The sequence below is a fragment of the Oncorhynchus tshawytscha genome, linkage group LG23 (assembly GCF_018296145.1).
Source record: "Oncorhynchus tshawytscha isolate Ot180627B linkage group LG23, Otsh_v2.0, whole genome shotgun sequence".
NCBI classification, from domain to species: domain Eukaryota; kingdom Metazoa; phylum Chordata; class Actinopteri; order Salmoniformes; family Salmonidae; genus Oncorhynchus; species Oncorhynchus tshawytscha.
In genome coordinates, this window is record NC_056451.1 from 6,267,312 (window position 1) to 6,291,998 (window position 24,687).

Here is a 24,687-nt window from a genome sequence, read left to right on the forward strand (position 1 = left end):
TAAACCACTTCACAACACCATTCAAAGCTTTGTCATCAAAGTAGTGGTTTATTTCAAAGGAGACGCTCGAAAAACCTGACACCCAATTCATAACCATATTAGACTGTAGTCTTTCTGAAAGCCGTGTTCCTATTCACCTTTTGTTGTAGGGAGATGTTCGATCTCCAACATTATCTTCTGCCTGGTGGAGATGCCTTTTATAATCTTCTTAAAGAGAGAATGAAAATCAATGAGAACAAATGTTTCACATGATTCATTTTTGCAGCTCAATAGCATCACAGCAATTTATCAAAATAATTATGAAGAATCTAACACTGTGGATTGCACATCTCATCCTAGCCAATCCCAGGCCTTGGTTATAAGCAGCCACTGAAAGGCGCCTTGGGAGAAGCATTGATCGTGTCTTTCTATTCTGTTACCGTCACTCCAAAACAAAAATGAGCTGATCAATCCAGTCAACTAAGTGCAACACTTGTCGATGTTTCTAGTTTTACAGGGGGAACTTGGTGTTTTCTGAACCATTAGCTATGACTGACTCTCCAGACAAGTCATTGATCGCAAAAGTCTGCTAGCTTGTAAATGCGAAGGCAATCATTTCACCAGGACAGAAGCACACTCAAACTGTCGTCATATCTGAACGTGTGACTTAACAGCTGTCAGGTTGAATTATCTTTTAATTTACTGCTTGGCCGATGTGTAATGATTTTTGGTCATATAAGGTAGTCATATAGGCTGCCCAGTAACACCACAACAGTAGTGTTCATACAGATTCTGACCAAAACTCCAACCCCTCTTTCACATAATAAAAAAATACTTACATAATAAACTCCGGATTGTTGATGATGTGTATTGGCCAATGAGAGGGTTTGAAGCCACCGGTCTGCCATATTGGCAATCCCCAGAAGAAGCAGTCCTCCATAGGAATGAATGGAATTCTACAGTATTTCAATTAAATGTTTCAATGACATAATTCCATGTATTAAAGTACTTTTTGTTGTAGTGGGGACAGTAACATTAGAACTTTCCAAAAATAATACTTTAAGGAACATTTTAAATGTTTACGTTTAGCTAACATAATATCATTTAAAAGTATGCGTTAAGGTGTCTGTAATAGAATAACAAATAAAAAATGGCAAAACAAATGTATACATTAAGAAAGGTATTTCTATAACTTCCCAAATATTTTTTTACGAAGTGCTTTCAAAACAGCTCCCTCTGTCAGTCATCTAGTGTATAAATAAATCATTGGTTATACCAGGTATACATCCAAGTGAAGACTACCAAATAAACTATCGCCAAAATGACTTTGTAAACCAATATTCACTAGTGTTTCAATGTTTTACCATCCTTTTACTTTTTCCAATGTTGTATTATGTTTGCCAGCAGGCCATTCATGTTTAGAACAGAATTGAGTAATGCCCCTTTCCTTATTATGGATAATACCTCATAGAGAGAGAGAGAATCAGGGGGTGCCATCAGAGAAGTAGTCATTAACCCAGCATGGAATAATATGAGCATCGGCTGTCATTTAAATTTCCACTCATTATCCCTGTTATATTCAACAAACTATCTGACAATATTTATTTAGCATTATATTCACCTCGTTGTGTTACAGAGAAGGACTTACGGTTGAAGTCGGAAGTTTACATACACCTTAGCCAACTATATTTAAACTCAGTTTCACAATTACTGCCATTTAATCCTAGTAAAAATTACCTGTCTTAGGTCAGTTAGGATCACCACTTTATTTTAAGAATGTGAAATGTCAGAATAATAGTGGAGAGTGATTTATTTCAGCTTTTATTTCTTTCATCACAATCCCAGCAGGTCAGAGGTTTACATGCACTCATTTAGTATTTGGTAGCATTGCCTTTAAATTGTTTAACTTGGGTCAAATGTTTCGGGTAGCCTCCCACAAGCTTCGCACAATTTTGGACCATTCCTCCTGACAGAGCTGGTGTAACTGAGTCAGGTTTGTAGGCCTCCTTGCTCGCACACGCTTATTCAGTTCTGCCCACACATTTTCTATAGGATTGAGGTCAGGGCTTTGTTATAGCCACTCCAATACCTTGACTTTGTTATCCTTAAGCCATTTTGCCCCAACATTGGAAGTATGCTTGGGGTCATTGTCCATTTGGAAGACCCATTTGCGACCAAGCTTTAACTTCCAGACTGATGTCTGGAGATGATGCCTCATGATGCCATCTTTGTTGTGAAGTGCACCAGTCCCTCCTGCAGCAAAGCACCCCCACAACATGATGCTGCTACCCCTGTGCTTCACGGTTGGGATGGTGTTCTTCGGCTTGCAAGCCTCACCCTTTTTCCTCCAAACATAACAATGGTCATTATGGCCAAACAGTTATATTTCTGTTTCATCAGACCAGAGGACGTTTCTCCAAAAAGTACCATCTTTGTCCCCATGTGAAGTTGCAAACCGTAGTCCGGCTTTTTTATGGCTGTTTTGGAGCAGTGGCTTCTTCCTTGCTGAGCGGCCTTTCAGGTTATGTCGATATAGGACTCGTTTTACTGTGGATATAGATACTTTTGTACCGGTTTCCTCCAGCATCTTCACAAGGTCCTTTGCTGTTGTTCAGGGATTGATTTTCACTTTTCACACCAAAGTACGTTCATCTCTAGGAGACAGAACGTGTCTCCTTCCTGAGCGGTATGACGACTGTGTGGTCCCATGGTGTTTATATTTACCTAATATTGTTTGTACAGATGCATGTGGTACCTTCAGGTGTTTGGAAATTGCTCCCAAGGATGAAGCAGACTTGTGGAGGTTTACCATTTTTTTTCTGAGGACTTGGCTGATTTCTTTTGATTTTCCAATGATGTCAAGCAAATAGGCACTGAGTTTGAAGGTAGGCCTTGAAATACATCCACAGGGACACCTCCAATTGACTCAAATTATGTCAATTAGCCTATCAGAAGCTTCTAAAGCCATGACATCTTTTTATGGACATTTCCAAGCTGTTGAAAGGCACAGGAAACTTCTGACCCACTGGAATTGTTATACAGTTAATAAGTGAAATAAACTGTCTGTAAACAATTGTTGGAAAATCATGTGTGTCATTGCACAAGGTAGATGTCCTAACCGACTTGCCAAAACTATAGTTTGTTTACAAGAAATTTGCGGAGTGGTTGAAAAACGAGTTTTAATGACTTCCGACATCAACTGTACATTTTGTCAGGGGAGGAGTGCTGCGTGACTGGGTGATTGTGATTGCAGACCTGGGTTCATATATTTGAAGTCTTCCAAATACTTTGAGGGTTTGCTTTAGAATGCCTGGAGTGCCAGGTGAGCGGGGTTTACTCTTTTGAGACTTTTATATTGGTTCCATTGCTCCAGGCAAGCTCAATCAAGCTCAGCTCAAATATTTGACATGATTTCAAAGAGTATTTGAACCCAGGTCTAATTATGCGATAGCTTGTGTGTGTCTCATAGCAGCCCATAGCTTCCCATAGCATCCCACCACATCTTGGGTGATGACACACCTGTCTGACCATTGATCATTGTCATCGATCAGATTCATTGATCAGTCTGGGTGATGGTGAGCACTGCCACAAGGCTCTCTAAGAGGGCACCCCCAGACCCCCAGAATGTCTTGTTTGCTGGAGCGGTGTACATTTTGTATTTGAAATAGCAGCAGTCAATTCATCTTGATAATGTGAGAGCAGGGCCACATAACTCACATTGATAGTCATTTTATTGTGCCAAGGATCTGCTCCTCAAGACAAGTATATGCAGTGGCAGAGACAGTTATAGTTATTTTAGCTCGCATGCCCTATGATACAAGCAGCCCCCCCCATTCAAAATAGGAAGACAAAACCAATGGGCCAAGCCATTCCCCCATCAGTGCATTCATAAGCTCATTAAGACTAGATCGCCATTTCGCCATCTTCAGACTGAGTATCTCCAACAGAATCTTTTAAATCCCTTTATATTTCAATATGTAAACCAAGTGCAGAGATAAGAGGTAGAGACTCAGTCTAGAGATACCAACATTTCACTCTCAGCCTTTCCTTCATTAAAATATAAATTCAATTTCTAACAAGGTGACAAGATGATATAATTAATGTGCGTTTTCACTGGAATGTTTCATGGCAGTAAATAATACAGTATGTGTGTGTATCACCGCGTAGATTAATACACGTGTGATGTGACTTGATACTTCCACACAGTCACTACTGTACCTACAGCAGAGAGGAAGTGGCGGAGAGAGGGGGCTGTGCACTGCAGGCGGTGGCACACTCTCTATGCGATCGCAATCATGTTTCACCCACCGTCTTGCGACGGACGGCTCCATATAAACCATGACAAATTGGCAGACAGAAAGGCACTAAGCAGTTACGTGAGTTTAATGTGCTCATTGACGCAGACAGAGCTCTCCGAATAACCATGATGATCAGTCTGCTTTGTCAGTGGCCCACGCCCCACTGCCAGACTATTATCTCCCAACATGTAAATACACAATTCAACCCGTTCGTTCAATCATTTCCTGCTACATTTGTTCGCAGGCTTTCTTTGTCTCTCAACATGTTGATTAGGCCTGAATGGAGTGAGGACATGGCTGCACTTTTTTTTACCATAGAGACAACTTTACATTTGAGCAGCCTATTCTTTCCAAATGACTCAGTGGGATGAGTAGACTATACACTGTTAGATTAAAAGGGGAAACTTTTGTAGTGTGTTTCATTGCAATTGTTTAGGTAGAATTGGCAGAATATGCATTTGAAGCAATGACAAACAAGATATTTATACTGAACTTTTCAACAGTTTTTTAGGGAACATTAATCTAACCAAAAGTGCACCATCAACACATAGATGTAAAATAAGTAGAAATAAGTAATAATTGAACATTTAGTAATCTGGTGGTATAATCTCACGTGTCAAATGTTTCTTGGACATATTGTGATTTATGCCTAATGATTCAAGTGCCTCTAGTGGCACTATTGAATAAGGCTGGTGGCGCTAGCTCCCACAACCCAAGCTTTGCTCAGTACCAAAAAAAAAATCATCACCAGTGAATCTGTCCAACCACGCACAGGTTGCGAGTTGAACAAGCATTCCATTTTTAAAAAGCCATTCTGGTCGTGCACGGATATTTTGTTATTGATTTTTCTAAAACTTGAAGCGCAATAGGTTATTCCTTCACCACGCTATGAGAAAAACAGACAGCAACGACTACTGCATCATGAAGAATCTTTTTCTTAAACATTTCGATTAATTTTTTCTAGATGAACATTAATTACCATTTAGACAATATTCAGCATGATAATAACTACAATTTGGCTAAAGCTACATTTTTGACAAATGTAATATTTCAAATCAACACTGATATTTTATATATTTGAAATATGTTATGAGCTTGCATGAATTCTGAAGAAACAGGTTTTCAAGGCTTCTTGTAGCTAACACTGGCCAGAGCATCGTTGGAGGCGACCAAAAGTACCGCAGGCGCAGTCCCCTTCCGCGTTTGTACGGGAATCCAGCCCGGTTGTTCTCGAGCCAGCAGACAAATAGCATCAACGGTAGGAGGGGAAGGGATACAGACTCGTGCAGGCTAATTGTAGCAGCCAGCATTCGCAGGTGTAACACTGATCCGCCTGTGTGTGTAACTGGGGTATAATCTTGACAAGCCGTTCAAAGCATTGAGAGTGCAAAAAACTGGGAGAATGTTGCACCAAGTACAATGAGAGCCCATTTGTCGCAGACACACAAACCCACATATGACTCCGTCGAATTCAAATTTGATGAGCAACACTGAAGCGACTTTGGAATTTTAAAAAGTGGATCACACGACTTTACAATCATGCGAAACACTTTGTTGTCTGCCCGGAGTTCGATTGTGGAATACTGGACATCGGCCATTCTATGTCTCTTTTGGATTCAGTACTCTTGTGGGATGCCTCATGTCATTCGAATAGGTAAGTGTCATTAATTGTCTGTTTATCTGCATTATGGACCGGCTATAGGTAAAGAATAAGTTTCGTTCTTGGAGTGGAAATCCTATGTATTTAGCAAAGTGAGGGTCTCTATCTGTGCTTGTGCAGCATCTGTGGTTTTTGGAGTAACGGTCATTGCCCTTCATCTATAATATATATATATATATATATATTACGCCCATTTCAAAGGTATGCCATCAGATGATTGTGTGCATCTAAAACAATATTGCAGAGACTATAGCCCGCAATAGTTTATACGACAGTGATACATTGGATTAAATGCTGTGCCACTATTGTGACTTCATGTCAGGAGGCTTCGATTCAACCACATTGTATCCGATATGTGTAAAAAAAATAAAAAAATAAAAGACCCCTACCCATTATTTTCAGATAGTCTATTATATGTTGATCATGTGGCAATCGATATTGTTGATGCGCTATAAATACACCCTACATCAACACACATGATTCGTCTTCATCTCACCTCTGTATTCATTAATGAAAAAGGTTGACATGCTTAAAAATGTTTGAAAAAGTAGATAAAGTTTGCATAGCAATACAATATGAATATGCACAACCCAAACATCTTGTTGCACTTAAGAGAGGGCAAATAAGGAACAACAACAAATATTAAGTGTGCTGAGATGGCACAGGTGTCGCCTGCTTTGGACAGCCGCATAACGCGAAGGCCTATGGAGTGAAGGAAGTTTGTAAGCAACTCCTGCGTTGAACTCTAGTGCCTTTTCTTTCCCAATCTTTCCCCCTTGCTTTACGGTTAATGTGATGATACAAGTGAGCACGTGATGCTGCCGCTGTCTTTTGGAATCACTCCAAGTAAAACAATGTGAGAATTCTCATTCTGAGCGCGGCGATACGATGAAGCGTTTTGTGCGGGGAGGAGAGAGGGACAGAATGAAGATCAATAGGTTTTTGTCCCAAGGCAAATCGCTTTTGACAAGTGGCTCGGTGCCATGCAGGACAATTACTCAAAATGGCATTAGTCGACATTAACGTAGCTACACAAGGCTCAATTTAAATAATAGGGCCCAGGACAAATGTGAATATTTTGTTTTAACAGATACCCTAACCAGTCATTATGTAAAATAGTGAACAAACACAGGGTATATTCTATTTTGCCCAAATCCAGTCCATTTGTTTTTAAAGAAGAGGCAGGCCTATGTCTTACAGTAAAATATATGTTATTACATAGTTATTAGGCTACACCATAGTCTAGTTTCTAACCTGTCAACAAATAACCACTAAGACAGTCATATAGGCCATACAGTACACATTCTAAATAATCAAATATTTGGATGTAAATGTTGATTTCTGGTAGTTGAAATGAGTAGCCTATATATGTATATTTTCCTATATAAATTATTAGAAAAATATTGAGAGCAAGCCAAACCATGATGCCTCACTAGAAAACTATGCATTGTATTGAGTATTACAGATGTGGTTTGTCATGTCTTGATGATTGACTGCAGCATTGTGAACAGCTATGACATTGTTGTGGAGAGTTGTGATTTCTTAGATGCTGCGCAGAGTCTGCTGTGTTTTAGTGATGCAAATTGAAGAATTTTGTTAAAATAACCTTTTTTTCTATTACCGCAGCACATTCAATGGAGTCTGAAAATAGCCTGTGACAAGTCTTGTAGTTGAAATGCCACAGCCTGAGACAAATTTACCTTGAAATGTGCTACAGCTGCGTTATTGCAATTTTTTTGTGAATATAATTTAGATTTTTCTTCTAGTGCAGGTGCAGTTCTTTCTGTATCCGTGAGTTAGGCTTTTGACAAAAGGCAGATGAGAAGGATGTGCCAAGAAAATGTGCTGAATTTGAGTTGATGTCCTCATGAACGAAAACATACAAATGCAATGCATGAAAATGTGTCTACGTGAACACGTCAGAATGTGTGTGAGAGTACAGTGGGGCAAAAAAGTATTTAGTCAGCCACCAATTGTGCAAGTTCTCCCACTTAAAAAGATGAGAGAGGCCTGTAATTGTCATCATAGGTACACTTCAACTATGACAGACAAAATGAGAAAATCACATTGTAGGATTTTTAATGAATTTATTTGCAAATTATGGTGGAAAATAAGTATTTGGTCACCTACAAACAAGCAAGATTTCTGGCTCTCACAGACCTGTAACTTCTTCTTTAAGAGGCTCCTCTGTCCTCCACTCGTTACCTGTATTAATGGCACCTGTTTGAACTTGTTATCAGTATAAAAGACACCTGTCCACAACCTCAAACAGTCACACTCCAAACTCCACTATGGCCAAGACCAAAGAGCTGTCCAAGGACACCAGAAACAAAATTGTAGACCTGCACCAGGCTGGGAAGACTGAATCTGCAATAGGTAAGCAGCTTGGTTTGAAGAAATCAACTGTGGGAGCAATTATTAGGAAATGGAAGACATACAAGACCACTGATAATCTCCCTCGATTTGGGGCTTCACGCAAGATCTCACCCCGTGGGGTCAAAAGGAGCACAAGAACGGTGAGCAAAAATCCCAGAACCACACAGGGGGACCTAGTGAAGGACCTGCAGAGAGCTGGGACCAAAGTAACAAAGCCTACCATCAGCAAGGGCATTGAAGATGAAACGTGGCTCGGTCTTTCAGCATGACAATGATCCCAAACACACCGCCAGGGCAATGAAGGAGTGGCTTCGTAAGAAGCATTTCAAGGCCCTGGAGTGGCCTAGCCAGTCTCCAGATCTCAACCCCATAGAAAATCTTTGGAGGGAGTTGAAAGTCTGTGTTGCTCAGCAACAGCCCCAAAACATCACTGCTCTAGAGGAGATCTGCATGGAGGAATGGGCCAAAAGACCAGCAACAGTGTGTGAAAACCTTGTGAAGACTTACAGAAAACGTTTGACCTCTGTCATTGCCAACAAAGGGTATATAACAAAGTATTTAGATAAACTTTTGTTATTGATCAAATACTTATTTTCCACCATAATTTGCAAATAAATTCATTAAAAATCCTACAATGTGATTTTCTGGACTTTATTTTCTCATTTTGTCTGTCATAGTTGAAGTGTACCTATGATGAACATTACAGGCCTCTCTCATCTTTTTAAGTGGGAGAACTTGCACAATTGGTGGCTGACTAAATACTTTTTTGCCCCACTGTATGTGTGTGAGCTGGTTGTGTCTACTGTACTTCTTAGGCTGGAGTCAATTTAGCTTGCCATACCCTAGGTTTAGTTGAAACGACTCCGCTGTGTGCATGTGCATTATGTGTGAAGTTAAGAGAGTGTATCCGTGGGTATGTGTGTGAGTGTGTGTTGTGCTTGTGTACGAGTATACTTTTCACACACTCAAACTCCAGGTCAAAGCCATTTATCAACAGACCACCAGAGGGCCCTGTTGTAGTTCATGGTCGCCGGCCAGCGTGGGAACAATACGTTACAATACCAAACAAGCAAGCAACATTCACTGGAAGTGGGTGGTGGTGGCGGGCCAGTGGCGTGGGGTGTTCTGTCTGTGCAGTGTCTGCTCTTCGTTAGGAAGCCTAAGCAGTTCTCTCCAAGTACACCATCAGTGTAATGGTGGGCATCGAAGGTGGAGTTGTTTCCATTGATTTGAGTGTTTTTACAGTGCATAGCTCCATACTGAGGGCCAGATGGTCAATCGCGCTCCTTCTGTAGGCCTGTAAACGTCTGAGGGAAGAAAAGAGAGAAGACTCATTCTACTATATCTAGGCCTATTTTATTCCTCCTAACCTTCAGCGTCCTCCCTCTTCTCTTCTTTTTCTTGTATTTACCCTGCTAAACAACTAGTGTTCATACCATCATTTCTATGGTACATAGATAATGTATAGTATAGAGTGATTTTAGTATATTTTTTTGCTAGGCTACCCTGGTTGACAATGAGGTCTGGTTTTAGCTTGTAATCAGTGAAGCTCAGACAACGATTGATTGTGTCTACGGGTGCTCATGATTAAATTGATTCTCTCAGTCATACGTGGAAACAAGGACCATGTTAAATGGTGCAACTCTGTACAATAGTCATGAATTCAGGCATTTGCTTGTGCTTTGTCAGAGACTAGACCAACAGCCTAATCTCTGTTTCTCTATAGCATGCCATTGAGAAAATACTAAACAAAGTGAGACATGATCTCTTTCAAGGACAGTCTCGCAAAAAGAAGCATTCTTGCGTTCTAACTACCCGCTATTCAAAGCAGAGGTTGACCAATTATGATTTTTCAACGCCGATATCGATACCTATTATTGGAGGACCTAAAAAAGCCGTTACAGATTAATCGGCCATTAAATTTTTTTTAACATGTATTTGTAATAATGACAATTACAACAATACTGAATGAACACTTATTTTAACTTAATATAATACATCAATAAAATCAATTTAGCCTCAAATAATGAAACATGTTCAATTTGGTTTAAATAATGCGAAAGTAAAAGTGCAATATGCGACATGTAAGAAAGCTAATGTTTAAGTTCCTTGCTCAGAACATGAAAGCTGGTGGTTCCTTTTAAATTGAGTTTGATATGTGATGAATCCAATTCGTACAATATGTTGTTGTGCTTAAGATCCCGGACTTCGTCTTTAAGTTATGCCAACTTCAATGGACGCCAATGGTTATGTAACAAATTCAGCCAACCACTGAGCTTTGAGTATACTTAATTTGTCATGAGGTAGGCTATAGCACCCATTTTAGAATGTAAAATGACAAGTTTAGAGGGAAGTTACTGAAAGCTAAGTGATGCAATGCAACTATATAAATACCTGAACAGTAGGTAAAGAGACATTCATTTTTCAACAGCTTAGAACAATGGCAATGATTTTATATATAATGGATGGCTCACTCTCATGCCTCACTGTCATAGAGCAACCAATGCTTATGCTGAGAAGCAATGAAATTACAAACAAGCCCACAAACCATTTAATAGATACTTATAGTTATGCTTATTTCATTTTAGTTGTAGGCAGAAGATTAATTAAACTAATTTATAGTCTCTTGTCTCTTTTATTTCTGAATGCTGCTTTTAAGTGCCAGACAGGGATGTATTGAATATTAAATTACTTTATCTACTGTACCTAATACTTCATCATGGCCAGTCAATCAATCTTCCTCATGATATGACATCACTTTCATTTATTTTGCTCCCTTTTGCCCTTCCTCAAACAGCCGATGTCTGCGTTTTCATTTTGTCTCCCCAAATGTAATTTATGCTTTGGGGAAAACACTACCTAAATACATTTTGTGTGTGAAATAACAGTCGAGAAGTCTCAATATGTATTTCCTGCTGTATGCATTGTGACTGTTCCAAAGCCACACTTCTGTGAGGAGAATTAGAGCTGCTGATCGGTTGAAATTCTCCAAACACGATGAGTTACTTCAGAGGCTGGTATTTATCCCTTCCAACCAGAAAATGTTCTTCACGTGATTAGCTTCTCCAGAATGCAGGCGAGAAGGAGAGCACTCTCCGTTCACTCACTATCTCTCACATACACACACTTGCCTAGATCCTCCTCACCGGGGTTCATGCAAACTTCTCATTTTAAATAACTCGCAAATATTTCCAGAGGTTGGGAAAAAGGCCGCTGTGTGCAATCAGAATCCCAACAACAGAAAGAAGAGAGAAATAGTGGTGAACAGGGTTCAATTCTCGGGCTGACTCTTTTCTCTGTATACAGTGGGTCAAAAAGGTATTTAGTCAGCCACCACTTGTGCAAGTTCTCCCACTTAAAAAGATGAGAGAGGCCTGTAATTTTCATCATAGGTACACTTCAACTATGATAGACAAAATGAGAAAAAAAATCCAGAAAATCACATTGTAGGATTTTTAATGAATTTATTTGCAAAATAAGTATTTGGTCAATAACAAAAGTTTATCTCAATACTTTGTTATATACCCTTTGTTGGCAATGACAGAGGTCAAACGTTTTCTGTAAGTCTTCACAAGGTTTTTCAACACTGTTGCTGGTATTTTGGCCCATTCCCCCATGCAGATCTCCTCTAGAGCAGTGATGTTTTGGGGCTGTTGCTGGGCAACACAGACTTTCAACTCCCTCCAAAGATTTTCTATGGGGTTGAGATCTGGAGACTGGATAGGCCACTCCAGGACCTTGAAATGCTTCTTACGAAGTCACTCCTTCGTTGCCCGCACAGTGTGTTTGTGATCATTGTCATGCTGAAAGACCCAGCCACGTTTCATCTTCAATGCCCTTGCTGATGGAAGGAGGTTTTCACTCAAAATCTCATGATACATGGCCCCATTCATTCCAGGACCGGTCGTCCTGGTCCCTTTGCAGAAAAACAGCCCCAAAGAATGATGCTTCCACCCCCATGCGTCACAGTAGGTATGGTGTTCTTTGGATGCAACTCAGCATTCTTTGTTCTCCAAACATGACGAGTTGAGTTTTTACCAAAAAGTTATATTTTGGTTTCATCTGACCATATGACATTCTCCCAATCTTCTTCTGGATCATACAAATGCTCTCTAGCAAACTTCCGACGGGCCTGGACATGTACTGGCTTAAGCAAGGGGACACGTCTGGCACTGCAGGATTTGAGTCCCTGGCGGCGTAGTGTATTACTGATGGTAGGCTTTGTTACTTTGGTCCCAGCTCTCTGCAGGTCATTCACTAGGTCCCCCCGTGTGGTTCTGGGATTTTTGCTCACTGTTCTTGTGATCATTTTGACCCCATGGGGTGAGATCTTGCATGGAGCCCCAGATCGAGGGAGATTGTCAGTGGTCTTGTATGTCTTCCATTTCCTAATAATTGCTCCCACAGTTGATTTCTTCAAACCAAGATGCTTACCTATTGCAGATTCAGTCTTCCCAGCCTGGTGCAGGTCTACAATTTTGTTTCTGGTGACCTTTGACAGCTCTTTGGTCTTGGCCATAGTGGAGTTTGGAGTGTGAGTGTTTGAGGTTGTGGACAGGTGTCTTTTACACTGATAACAAGTTCAAACAGGTGCCATTAATACAGGTAACGAGTGGAGGACAGAGGAGCCTCTTAAAGAAGAAGTTACAGGTCTGTAAGAGCCAGAAATCTTGCTTGTTTGTAGGTGACCAAATACTTATTTTCCACCATAATTTGCAAATAAATTCATTAAAAATCCTACAATGTGATTTTCTGGATTTTTCCCCCTCATTTTGTCTGTCATAGTTGAAGTGTACGTATGATGAAAATTACAGGCCTCTCTCATCTTTTTAAGTGGGAGAACTTGCACAATTGGTGGCTGACTAAGTACTTTTTTGCCCCACTGTATATCAACGATGTCGTTCTTGCTGCGGGTGATTCCCTGATCCACTTCTATGCAGACGACACAATTCTGTATACATCTGGCCCTTCTTTGGACACTGTGTTAACTAACCTCCAAACGAGCTTCAATGCCATACAACACTCTTTCCGTGTCCTCCAACTGCTCTTAAACACTAGCAAAACCAAATGCATGCTTTTCAACCGTTCGCTGCCCTCACCCGCCCGCCCGAATATTATCACTACTCTGGACGGTTCTGACCTAGAATACGTGGACAACTACAAATACCTAGGTGCCTGGCTAGACTGTAAACTCTCCTTCCAGACTCATATCAAACATCTCCAATCCAAAATCAAATCTAGAATCGGCTTTCTATTTCGCAACAAAGCCTCCTTCACTCACGGCGCCAAACTTACCCTAGTAAAACTGACTATCCTACCGATCCTCGACTTCGGCGATGTCATCTACAAAATAGCTTCCAATACTCTACTCAGCAAATTGGATGCAGTCTATCACAGTATTGTTACCAAAGCGCCTTATACCACCCACCACTGCGACCTGTATGCTCTAGTCGGCTGGCCTTCGCTACATATTCGTCGCCAGACCCACTGGCTCCAGGTCATCTACAAGTCTATGCTAGGTAAAGCTCCGCCATATCTCAGCTCACTGGTCATGATAACAATACCCACCCGTAGCACGCGCTCCAGCAGGTATATCTCACTGGTCATCCCCAAAGCCAACACCTCCTTTGGCCACCTTTCCTTAAAGTTCTCTGCTGCCAGTGACTGGAACGAATTGCAAAAATCGCTGGAGACTTATATTTCCCTCACTAACTTTAAACATCAGCTATCTGAGCAGCTAACCGATAACTGCAGCTGTACATAGTCCATCTGTAAATAGCCCACCCAATCTAGCTACCTCATTCCCATATTGTTTTTATTACTTTGCTGCTCTTTTGCACACCAGTATCACTACTTACACACTATCATCTGCTCATCTATTACTCTAGTGTTAATCTGCTAAATTGTAATTACTTTGCTACTATGGCCTATTTATTGCCATACCTCCTCATGCCATTTGCACACACTGTATATAGACTTTCTTTTTTTTCCTATTGTGTTGACGGTACACTTGTTTATTCCATGTAACTCTGTGTTGTTTCTGTCACACTGCTTTGCTTTATCTTGGCCAGGTCGCAGTTGTAAATGAGAACTTGTTCTCAACCAGCTTACCTGGTTAAATAAAGGTGAAATAAAAAAAAATAAAAAAAGATAAAGAAAGGCAACAGCAAGAGGTGAACAACACATCAACAGTTGTGTGAAATTAAGATGGCCATCAATTGCCAGAGTGGAAAACGACTATTTCATTTAATCTGTCCCTAGACAGAAGAGGCGGCGGCAAGCAGGGAGAATCCTCTTGGCAGAGTGCTAGGCTAGCAGCCTGGGAGTTGTTGCGGTGCATACGAACAAAGACGGGGAGAGGTCACAGTACAATTGTATCCAGCGAGAGTGGGCTCCTTTAATGTGTGTGATGCAGTGGTCTCTGTTAGCGACGCAGAGACAGATACGGAGATTGAAAGGGAAGAAGGATACAACAGTTATTCTACCTGTCAAAAACACACTTCACTCGCCCACACAGGCACAATATACACAACGTCTTCACTTAATAACTCATGCCAGAGGGCTTTTCTCTCTCTCTCTCTTTATATATATATATCTTTATATATATATATATATATATATATATATATATATATATATATAGTGACACTTCAACTAATACACATAAACGCACACTCACAAAAACTCCATCCACAAACACACTCCAGAACATATGTCTGGTCTCACAGGGGCTCTTGTACACAATCCAATTCCATTCACTGTCAGCACACTTGCGGCCCGTCATTAGCTTGAATATAGCTGATGAGAAACGGCAGATGTTCATATTGTTCAGGAGAGGGCCCTGTCTCAGAATGTGTTCTTTCCAATCCTCCGCTGTCATCAGAACACACTGTTTCTGCTCCATAGGAGACACAATGTTACCCTACAAACAAGCAAACACTCCAGGCAATATACTGAAATATAAGGCTACTGTTAGGAACTTTCATATTCATGTGTTACGTGTTATGAATCCAGAAATATGTCAGCGTAAGTGACATATAAGTAATATTAGTGTCACTATTTTGACATAATCTAATGAAATTCTAATGAAAGACCATAATAGGAAAGGTTTAATATAAGGCCTTGTGAAAACGTTGACACAACGGGAAACACCATGATGATGCTATACTTAGCAACAAACGTTGTCTCAAGAAAGAGTACACCTGCCGTGTACATTATTAGAGCTGTTGCATTATGCATGCTAGGTAATGATTATTAAAACCAAAATCCATTGGGGATTAATGTAACGGATATCCCTAACAGTAAGGTAACCCTATGACACAGTAGCGCCTTTTAGCTACACAGCTAGCCTAGCTGTGTTCGCACACCAGATGGTGTTTTCATATCATACTACAAAGTGTGCGCTCCACAGTGAAAGATCTGCGGCAAGCATTTGCTTCTGATAACTATTTCAATAAATAATATTGAGCAACCCCCACATCAATGCGTCCGTCTAGTTCTGAAGAAATTAGCCAAAAACTTGAGTTGGGCAGGAGTTTTATTGAGTGGAGTTTCAGTATTTACTGTTGATGTTTTTCTAGATTACTCTTACATATTCGGTGTGAAATATTGAGGTAATGTATTGAATTGAACATAACCAAAAACAACTTGCACGCATGATGAAGTCAGTTATCCGTCTCCCTGTCTCTTCCCAGCAGCCTCCTGGGACTAAATGTCATTATAGCAGCCGGAAGTGTGCTTTCCTGGATTTGACAGCCATTTTATTTTGTGGGTCATGGTGCTCTATAGCATGGATAATTGGAACCGATCCTGTTGATGGAAAATGTGTCCCCACACCTCTCTGATTCAGAGGGTTTGAGTTAAATGCATTCAGTTGTGCAACTGACTAGGTATCCTCTTTCCATTCCCATCCCACACATGCATACAAACACACACACACCGTTATGGTCTCCCATCCATTATTTTTCCCTCCACACTGGAGGGAGAGGGACGGGGAGAGAGAGAGAGCAGACGCAGCTTGGGAGACTCTTATTTAGTTTGTTAATTAGCTTGAACCTTTTGATCCCAATTTTAAAACCTGCCACGTTGCTATGCTCGCTTCTTTTGTGCATTGCCCCAAGCAAGATAAAAACAGAGCCTTTATTGCGTCGCCTTTCAAATAGCATGGCATTCAACGGAGCAGTTTCCTCCGCCTTCTCTATAAAAATACAGCCTTATCTGTCCACGGACTGTGTATACTGGTGTAACTACTCAGCTCTAAGACACCCCTTGTTACACAGGCATTACAATAGCGAGACCTTTTCTCCTCCTCTTTATAGTAATCAGGATTTGACACCGAAGGTATCAGTGGGCGGCACGGGGTTTAAATCCTATTTAGCTGGGACTTAGTACAATGTACAGGGCATGGTATGATTTCAGTCTGCCCTTTTAATCAGGCACCTTATTGTTATGGGTGCGCTGCAAATGTCAGGTCTGGTCGTGTGAATCCTTCCCTGCATTGTGTGTGAGGTTTCATGGCGGGGGGGGTGCTAAGACAAACCTCCCTGGGCCAAACCATTGCAGAGAGATACCTCTCGAGCTTCCGCGTTTACTGCACTCGCTCACTCCCACCATTGACTGATAGCTTGGAGGTTGGAAGCCACTGTCAATTTAGTTAACACAGTGAAAGCACCTGAAGATCCCTCTCTGGCCTCTCTGTGTGCTATATAAGACAACCTGGGTATCCTCCTCCATCTAAAGGAATGTTTAACCGTCTACTGTCCCCACTATGGTTAACCACAGAGTATATGCTATGAATCACTTAAGGCCTGCCCTTCTGCATGTACCCAGACAAAGATAGATGGGGCTTGAGATGGAGATTATCATTGATGGGGAGGCACGGGAGAGGAATTGAATGGGGGAGTGGAGGTTAGTGGGCGACTTGGGATTGTCGCTACAGATCAGCTAAGCTATTAGCGATGCATGCATGAATCATAGCATTGGCAGAAGGGCATTCCATCCAACGTTCAGAACAGTACCCTTCCCTCAGGTCACCACTACAGAAGTGAGCGAGAATCTTAGAAGGCCTGGGATGGCTGTCATAGTAATAGCAGTTTATGTTGTCAGCAAGGGGCCTGCCAATCTGCGACGTGATTGGATGACGCCTGACCTTTTATTTTTTATCAAGAATGAAGTGTTTGATTGGTCCTCGGTCTAATCAGCACGCGTATTCTCCAAAATCAATTCTCTATCAAAGAGAGTTAATGAGTAGTTTCGCCGCAGTGTTTTTCTCAAATGTATATTTTTTTCACTCTCAACTTTCCCCTCAGTATTTTTATAAGATTGATTTGTTCATGGCAGGTAGGCTAGTGGTTAGAGCATGGGGCCAGTAACCAATAGTTTGCTGGATCAAATCCCTGATCTGACAAGGTAAAAACAATCTGTCGTTCTGCCCCTGAATAAGGCATTTAACTCACTGTTCCCCGGTAGGCCGTCATTGTAAATAATAATTTGTTCTTAACTGACTTGCCTAGTTAAATAAAAGGTCAAATAAAACATGTAACGGTTTCCAGTTACTCATAGTAGCGCTCGGTTTGGTTCCACGGTGTTATAGTTCTGTTCTAACTTGCCAGTCTTTTTTGGTTAACCACGGTCTTCTTTGTCATGACATGGGTTTTGACTCCACAATTGGGTGCAATAACACTGTCTATGAACCATCTGTGTATAATGCATTTTAGTGTTCATATCATGGCTCAGTCTATATACAGTACGAAGGTTATACATGATTTCATAATGCGCCGCTTACTGGAGGCTTATAGACATTGGTACTAAAATCTGTCACTGTTCATTTGATCACGAGTAGTGTGGTTTGCATATTGCTCGAAGATGTGATGAAAATGAATAGTGAATCGCTGGCTACAAGTCCAGCAGAGCAGGAGTCAGTCAAGCGTAGAAAATTCAATCTCACGAACAACAGCCCTTAACCTTTAAACTTCAACCTGATATTACAGTACACACAATATACAGAGAGTGAGAAATCTGATCTATATTCTGCACTAAAAAAAAGAGCCATTTTGAAACTGGTTAATTAGGTGCATGACATCAAGGGTAAACTTGAGATTATACAATTTGCATGAGGAACAATAGTCTTTAATCAGTGACTGTTATTTGCTTAGATGAGTCAGCGGAAGGATGTCACAACAATCACATGTAAATGTAACGAGACATCTGCAACGTATGAATTACTCTGACGTCGGAAAGTAAACAATGTTTGTCATATTTGTCCATGCTAATCATTTTAGATCTAAGGAATTATTATTCTGTGTATTTTTGTTATACAGTATGTATATGATTTGGGCCTAGCAGAATATTCTATAACTGGACAGAGATGTTGGCATGGCAATGTTCTCATTGTTTGTATTTCTTCTGTGTGCTTCGTGATATATATATATATATATATATATATATATATATATATATATATATATATATATATATATATATATATATATATATACATATACATATATATATAAATATATACATATATATATACATATATATATACATATATATATATATATACATATATATATACATATATATATATATATATATATATATATATATATATATATATATATATATATATATATATATATATATATATATATATATATATATATATATATATACATATATATATATATATATTCCCTTAAGTTAAACATGTATTGTAAATGTTTACCAGCACAGCATTATGACAGCATTTTCTAAACTGCAGAGGGGGATCTTGCTCATATTTTGTAGGTTTCCTATACCATTACCTTTTCATATTATCTTTAAGATTATAGTCTTCATATGCGTATGGAATCCTTTCATACAATCATCCCTTCTGCCATCCTGATACCATCTAAAACATGACGTCAGCCAGGGATAGCAAATGTGCAGTGAGCTCATTACACTGGAAATAGGGGAAATATGGGGAAATGTCAAAGGCACTGCTGAGTCATTCTGCTAAGGCCCAAGAACATTGAGGTGAGAGGTGCATCAGTGACCTCTAGGATTGGAAATAAACACAGGAAATAGCAGCTTAACAGCCTCCCTCTACGACAATGCGATGTCTAGACGGTAAAATATATTACGGAAACATACAGGAGCATTGCAGCTTAGAAACAGCAATAACCTGAATGTCTAAAGTGATCTATTCTAAATGTCAGACATTAGGGTTGAGGAGAGGGTAAGGCTGCCTTTGGTGGTAATACAGAAAACCCTCTGATTTTTCATGGGATTGGTATTGTTCCTCACCCTTACATCCTGGATACATGTGAACATTCACATATAGTCCCAACATGGTGTCATTATATATGTCAAAATAGTGAAATGTAACATTAGTTGTGTCACTTCCATTCACATATCACAAATTATTTGGATTTCATTCAACCAAATTATACTTGTACCTACTATAGATTGTATGGCATTTTGCAAAGTACAGTATCTCCTATAAGAACAAGAGACCCTCAACATTACCAGTCTGATTGTTGTACAGTGATATATGACCAACAGAGAAAGGCCACACTTAAAATGATTGGCATGCAGGGGTCGTCCCAGAATGAATGCTTGTTTAATGCCCTGCACTTGCTCTCGCTGCACTGTCCACGTATGGATCGCCTGTCTGTCTCAAAGAGTAATTACTTTAAATGTGCACAGGCCCATTCCTGAAGGGAGACCTAGGCATTCTGTGGAGCGCAACCTGCAACGTAAGTCATGTTTGAATACTTTTCAAATGAATCCTCCCTTCTTCCCTTCATTGGGTTTGTTTACAGGAACACAATAATGCGATTATTGTGAATACTCAGATTAATATAATAGTTCTATTAAAATGTTTTCATGCTTTACAAGAAGAATAATTTCCTTCATAATCCCTTTTACATGGGACTTTGATACATTCAGAAAATCAGCAGTCAAAATAAACCATACCCACCATCTTATTTCTGGGAAGCCTATTTGATTCTGTGTTTGGACACATAAAGTTTGTATGTGAAAACTATAGGTAACTGACAAAATAAAGGAAACACTAACGTAAAGCATCTCAATAGAGCGTTGGGCCACCACGAGCCAGAACAGCTTCAGTGCGCCTTGGCATAGATTCTACAAGTGTCTGGAACCTTATTGGAGGGATACGACACCATTCTACGAAGAGTCATTCCATAATTTGGTGTTTTGTTGACGGTGGTGGAAAACGCTGTCTCAGACGCCACTCCAGAGTCTCTCATAAGTGTTCAACTGGGTTAAGATCTGGTGACTGAGACGGCCATCATTTTCATGCTCATCAAACCATTCAGTGAAAACCCATGCCCTGTGGATAGGAGCATTGTCATCCTATGGGGGTGACAAAATAGCATTGGTAGCCAAAATAATGGCCTACCCAGCAATTTTATACGTGACCCTAAGCATGATAACTACCTGTGGAAGCACCTGCTTTCAATACACTGAAGTGTTTCCATTTACTCAAGTGTTTCCATTATTTTGGCCGTTACCTGGATTTCTATGATGCATACTTTGAGTTTTTTCGAACTCTCTTCACTCACGCAAAAGAGGGAGGCTTGAACTGCTGGTGTAGGACATGCACAGATCCAATACACCACTGGAACTCCAATTAAGGTGTTTACATGCCCTAATCATTTGAAAGATTGCTCAGATATCCGGTTTTAATCAGCGGTGTGCTTACTTCGATTATGACCTTTACGCCAATTAAGATAAGCAGAGTAAGGTGTTTAGATTACTAATGCCGTACTTGGACTACAGCCATCAAATTATTAGTGTGCATGTAAACGTACTCGTTGAAGTATTCACTGATCTGACAAGGATTGATAGGTAAAAGTAAGGGTTAGACAACACAGCTTCCAACAATCCACGTTATGTCAAATTTGTTATTACTTGAAGGAAAGTAGGAAGGAAGTATGCATTTTTTAGGTAATTGAACAGGGCAGTAATGATAAAGTAACTGGAAATATACGTATTAGGCTGTACATTATACACTATGTATAGAATTCATTGATTGATCCAAAGTTTGAATCATGTATGCATCACAATTGCCCATTGTTAGACTTGGATAGTCGGTTTTGCTCACACCAAAATCACTTATTGAACCACATGAGATCGTAAGGGTGATTGAAAAAGCTTTATTCCTATTCGGGGCACTCTTGGAGGCAAGGGTACAATCAGTGGGGCTTTGTGAGCCTCTGTCTGCAGCCGTTAATGACGGCTGGCACGAGCTGAGCAGAGAGATCAGAGCGTGCATGTTCTCCGTCAATAGACAAAGCAAGCACTTTGGAGATAACAGAGCCAGCACAGTGTACACTATGTGTGTGTGTGTGAGAGAGAGAGAGAGAGAGAGAGAGAGACTGTGTGTGTTCCGAGTGGTGCCTATTAGAGCGGGGAGCTGCTCCAGCCACTGTCAAACTTTAAAAGAGAGGACCAGAGCAGATATTACCTGCAATGATGGGCTTTTGCTGACTAACGCTTCAGTGTTCAACTGTAAAGACTGGGCTTTATCAGACTGTCAGGATGTTAGACTTTTGTTAATTTATTAATACATTTTTGCCTTTGTTTCATCTTAGACATGAAGATGATAGGAAAGGGCTCCTTTTCCCCTCTTAACAACCTCCTCCCTCCTCTCCTCCCTCATTTTTTTCTTTGAGCGGTGAAACAACCGCTCATTTAAACTCTTGTTCCTTTAGGAGGAAAAGATAAGCTTTTGTTTGGGGTTTCATTCAAATAAAAGGTATAGTAATAAATTCACTCTCTATTCCAATTCCTGTCTAACTGGAGATGCAATCCTGTTCAGCATGTGCTCATTGTTGTAATCCCGGCATGAGGACAATGGCCTTTCCCTTCCCCTATCCTGCCCTTTTACAAATACCCCATCTTCCACCTCTCGCTGGATTATCGTCCATACATTTACATTTTTCAGACCAATTACAGGGTCTTACACGCTGACGGTTGTGAGGGAATTGATGACCATTCAATCATTTCCCATGTTTCCAATCGTCTTATGCACATTTGAGGGTTGAAATAACCTCAATGGAGCACTCAGTCAATACTATGTCCAGTGCATGGGCCTGAATGTGAATTGACAGCATTGTGTTTTGCAAATCATTGGGATCATAGGGACAATTCCAGACAACTTTGACACCAACAGCGGCACACACTTTTTCTGCCAAATAATCTCTACCTTTCCGTCATATTCAACCCCATGAACGGTTATTTTACTTGCCATTTTCAGATTTTCCCTTGAATTCCCCCCTCCCTTCCTTCCCATGGCTTGCCAGTCATCTGTACACCTTGATTTGTACGAATTGATGGAGGTAAGAAAAAACTGCACATGGAAATGGGCTGGTGATTGCCTCCCTGGGTGGTGATGGATGGTTTGAGAGGAGGGTTTGAGAGATCTCCCCGCAGACGTAGCCCCTCCATGGGGGTTGATGAGCTATGGAGCAGGGTGCCACGCTGGCTGAACAGCCCCGCTCAGCCTTACTCAGCCCTGTCAGGGACCAATTGATTGCAGGGTGCTTCAGAAATCAGCCCGCCACTCTGCCTCGTGGTTCAGGGCTAACATGCTATCAGGTGGGACAATGCACAGTGCATTACTTTTCCATTTGCCGGTGAATATGCACATTTGAAAATGTTTCACGTACTTCAATTTGGGATGGTGGCGGAGGGACGGCCAGTCAGCCTGTCTGGAGGATCTAACCATTGTGTGGTTGGGTCCAAACTGCATGGGAGGATACTGTCAGGGTGTTATATATTGTCCCTTTAAATGTCCAAATGTATCCCTCCTCTGTGGTTAGTAGTCCTCCTTCTGAAGCTTGAAAGACACATTACAGAGACACGCTAAAGGCGGAGAGTTTTGGTGTCAGCGGATGAAATCTCTCAGAGAGAGATAAGCTGTTATGTAACACAGTGTATTATTGTGCGAACAGAGAGCAGGGATGAATTAGTTGTTCTCCGTTGGGTGTCTGAGCTTGAGCAATGGATGTTAAAGAGGGTGGCTTCTCTCACTGTCACCAGTGCCGCCAGCTGAAAATGGGACTCATGTAATGACTTGAGCACGGCAGTTCTAATAGAATATCTATAATGGCATTCATAAAAATTTTGTCATGAGACATGATTGAAATTAAAATGATTCTGAAATGAGCGTTCCAGCTCAGGTTATTGGTTCGTATGTCGCTCATTTATATCAACTATTGGAGGACTGCAATTTATTTAATCGCAGACTATTAATTCAGACTTCGGATTCGTCCTCGCCAATCGTTTATGACCGTTGCAATTTGTTTCATTGGCTGTGGGTGTTAGTCACAAAACTACTGGAGATCCACCCACTTCATACCATTTCAACGGTTCATCCGAGGACAAACCCAACACATTTGAATGTGGGTATAACTGTACCGAAGTTTTATTTTTTATTTTTATTTCACCTTTATTTATCCAGGTAGGCTAGTTGAGAACAAGTTCTCATTTGCAACTGCGACCTGGCCAAGATAAAGCATAGCAGTGTGGGCAGACAACACAGAGTTACACATGGAATAAACAATTAACAAGTCAATAACACAGTAGAAAACAAAGGGGGGAGTCTATATACAATGTGTGCAAAAGGCATGAGGAGGTAAGCGAATAATTACAATTTTGCAGATTAACACTGGAGTGATAAATGATCAGATGGTCATGTACAGGTAGAGATATTGGTGTGCAAAAGAGCAGAAAAGTAAATAAATAAAAACAGTATGGGGATGAGGTAGGTGAAAATGGGTGGGCTATTTACCAATAGACTATGTACAGCTGCAGCGATCGGTTAGCTGCTCAGATAGCTGATGTTTGAAGTTGGTGAGGGAGATAAAAGTCTCCAACTTCAGCGATTTTTGCAATTCGAAAGGCGGCCAAATGAGGTGTTGGCTTTAGGGATGATTAGTGAGATACACCTGCTGGAGCGCGTGCTACGGATGGGTGTTGCCATCGTGACCAGTGAACTGAGATAAGGCGGAGCTTTACCTAGCATGGACTTGTAGATGACCTGGAGCCAGTGGGTCTGGCGACGAATATGTAACGAGGGCCAGCCGACTAGAGCATACAGGTCGCAGTGGTGGGTGGTATAAGGTGCTTTAGTGACAAAACGGATGGCACTGTGATAGACTGCATCCAGTTTGCTGAGTAGAGTGTTGGAGTGTTGTGTGTTCTAGACTAGCCCAAATCATATCTATTCCATAACACTGAGTCCAGTAACACATGTAGGCTACACACGGTGCATGTACAGACTGCTGTACATGCTGTCTAACAAACAAACACCCAAGCACAGTCGCTACCTGGCAAACCGTCTCTGCCCTCCTGTTGTCCATC

At 40.7% G+C, this 24,687-nt stretch overlaps 1 protein-coding gene across 1 annotated transcript in view; it reads left to right on the forward strand.

Moving 5' to 3' along the window:
- The first annotated feature begins 5,055 nt into the window (after positions 1-5,055).
- The window catches only part of LOC112223089 (glutamate receptor ionotropic, kainate 3), a 115,100-nt gene continuing 95,468 nt past the window's right edge, over positions 5,056-24,687 (forward strand). The window contains exon 1 of the mRNA XM_024386045.2: positions 5,056-5,931. Coding sequence (XP_024241813.1) covers positions 5,817-5,931 — 115 coding nt within the window. The 5' untranslated portion in view covers positions 5,056-5,816. The remainder of the gene's footprint in view (positions 5,932-24,687) is intronic.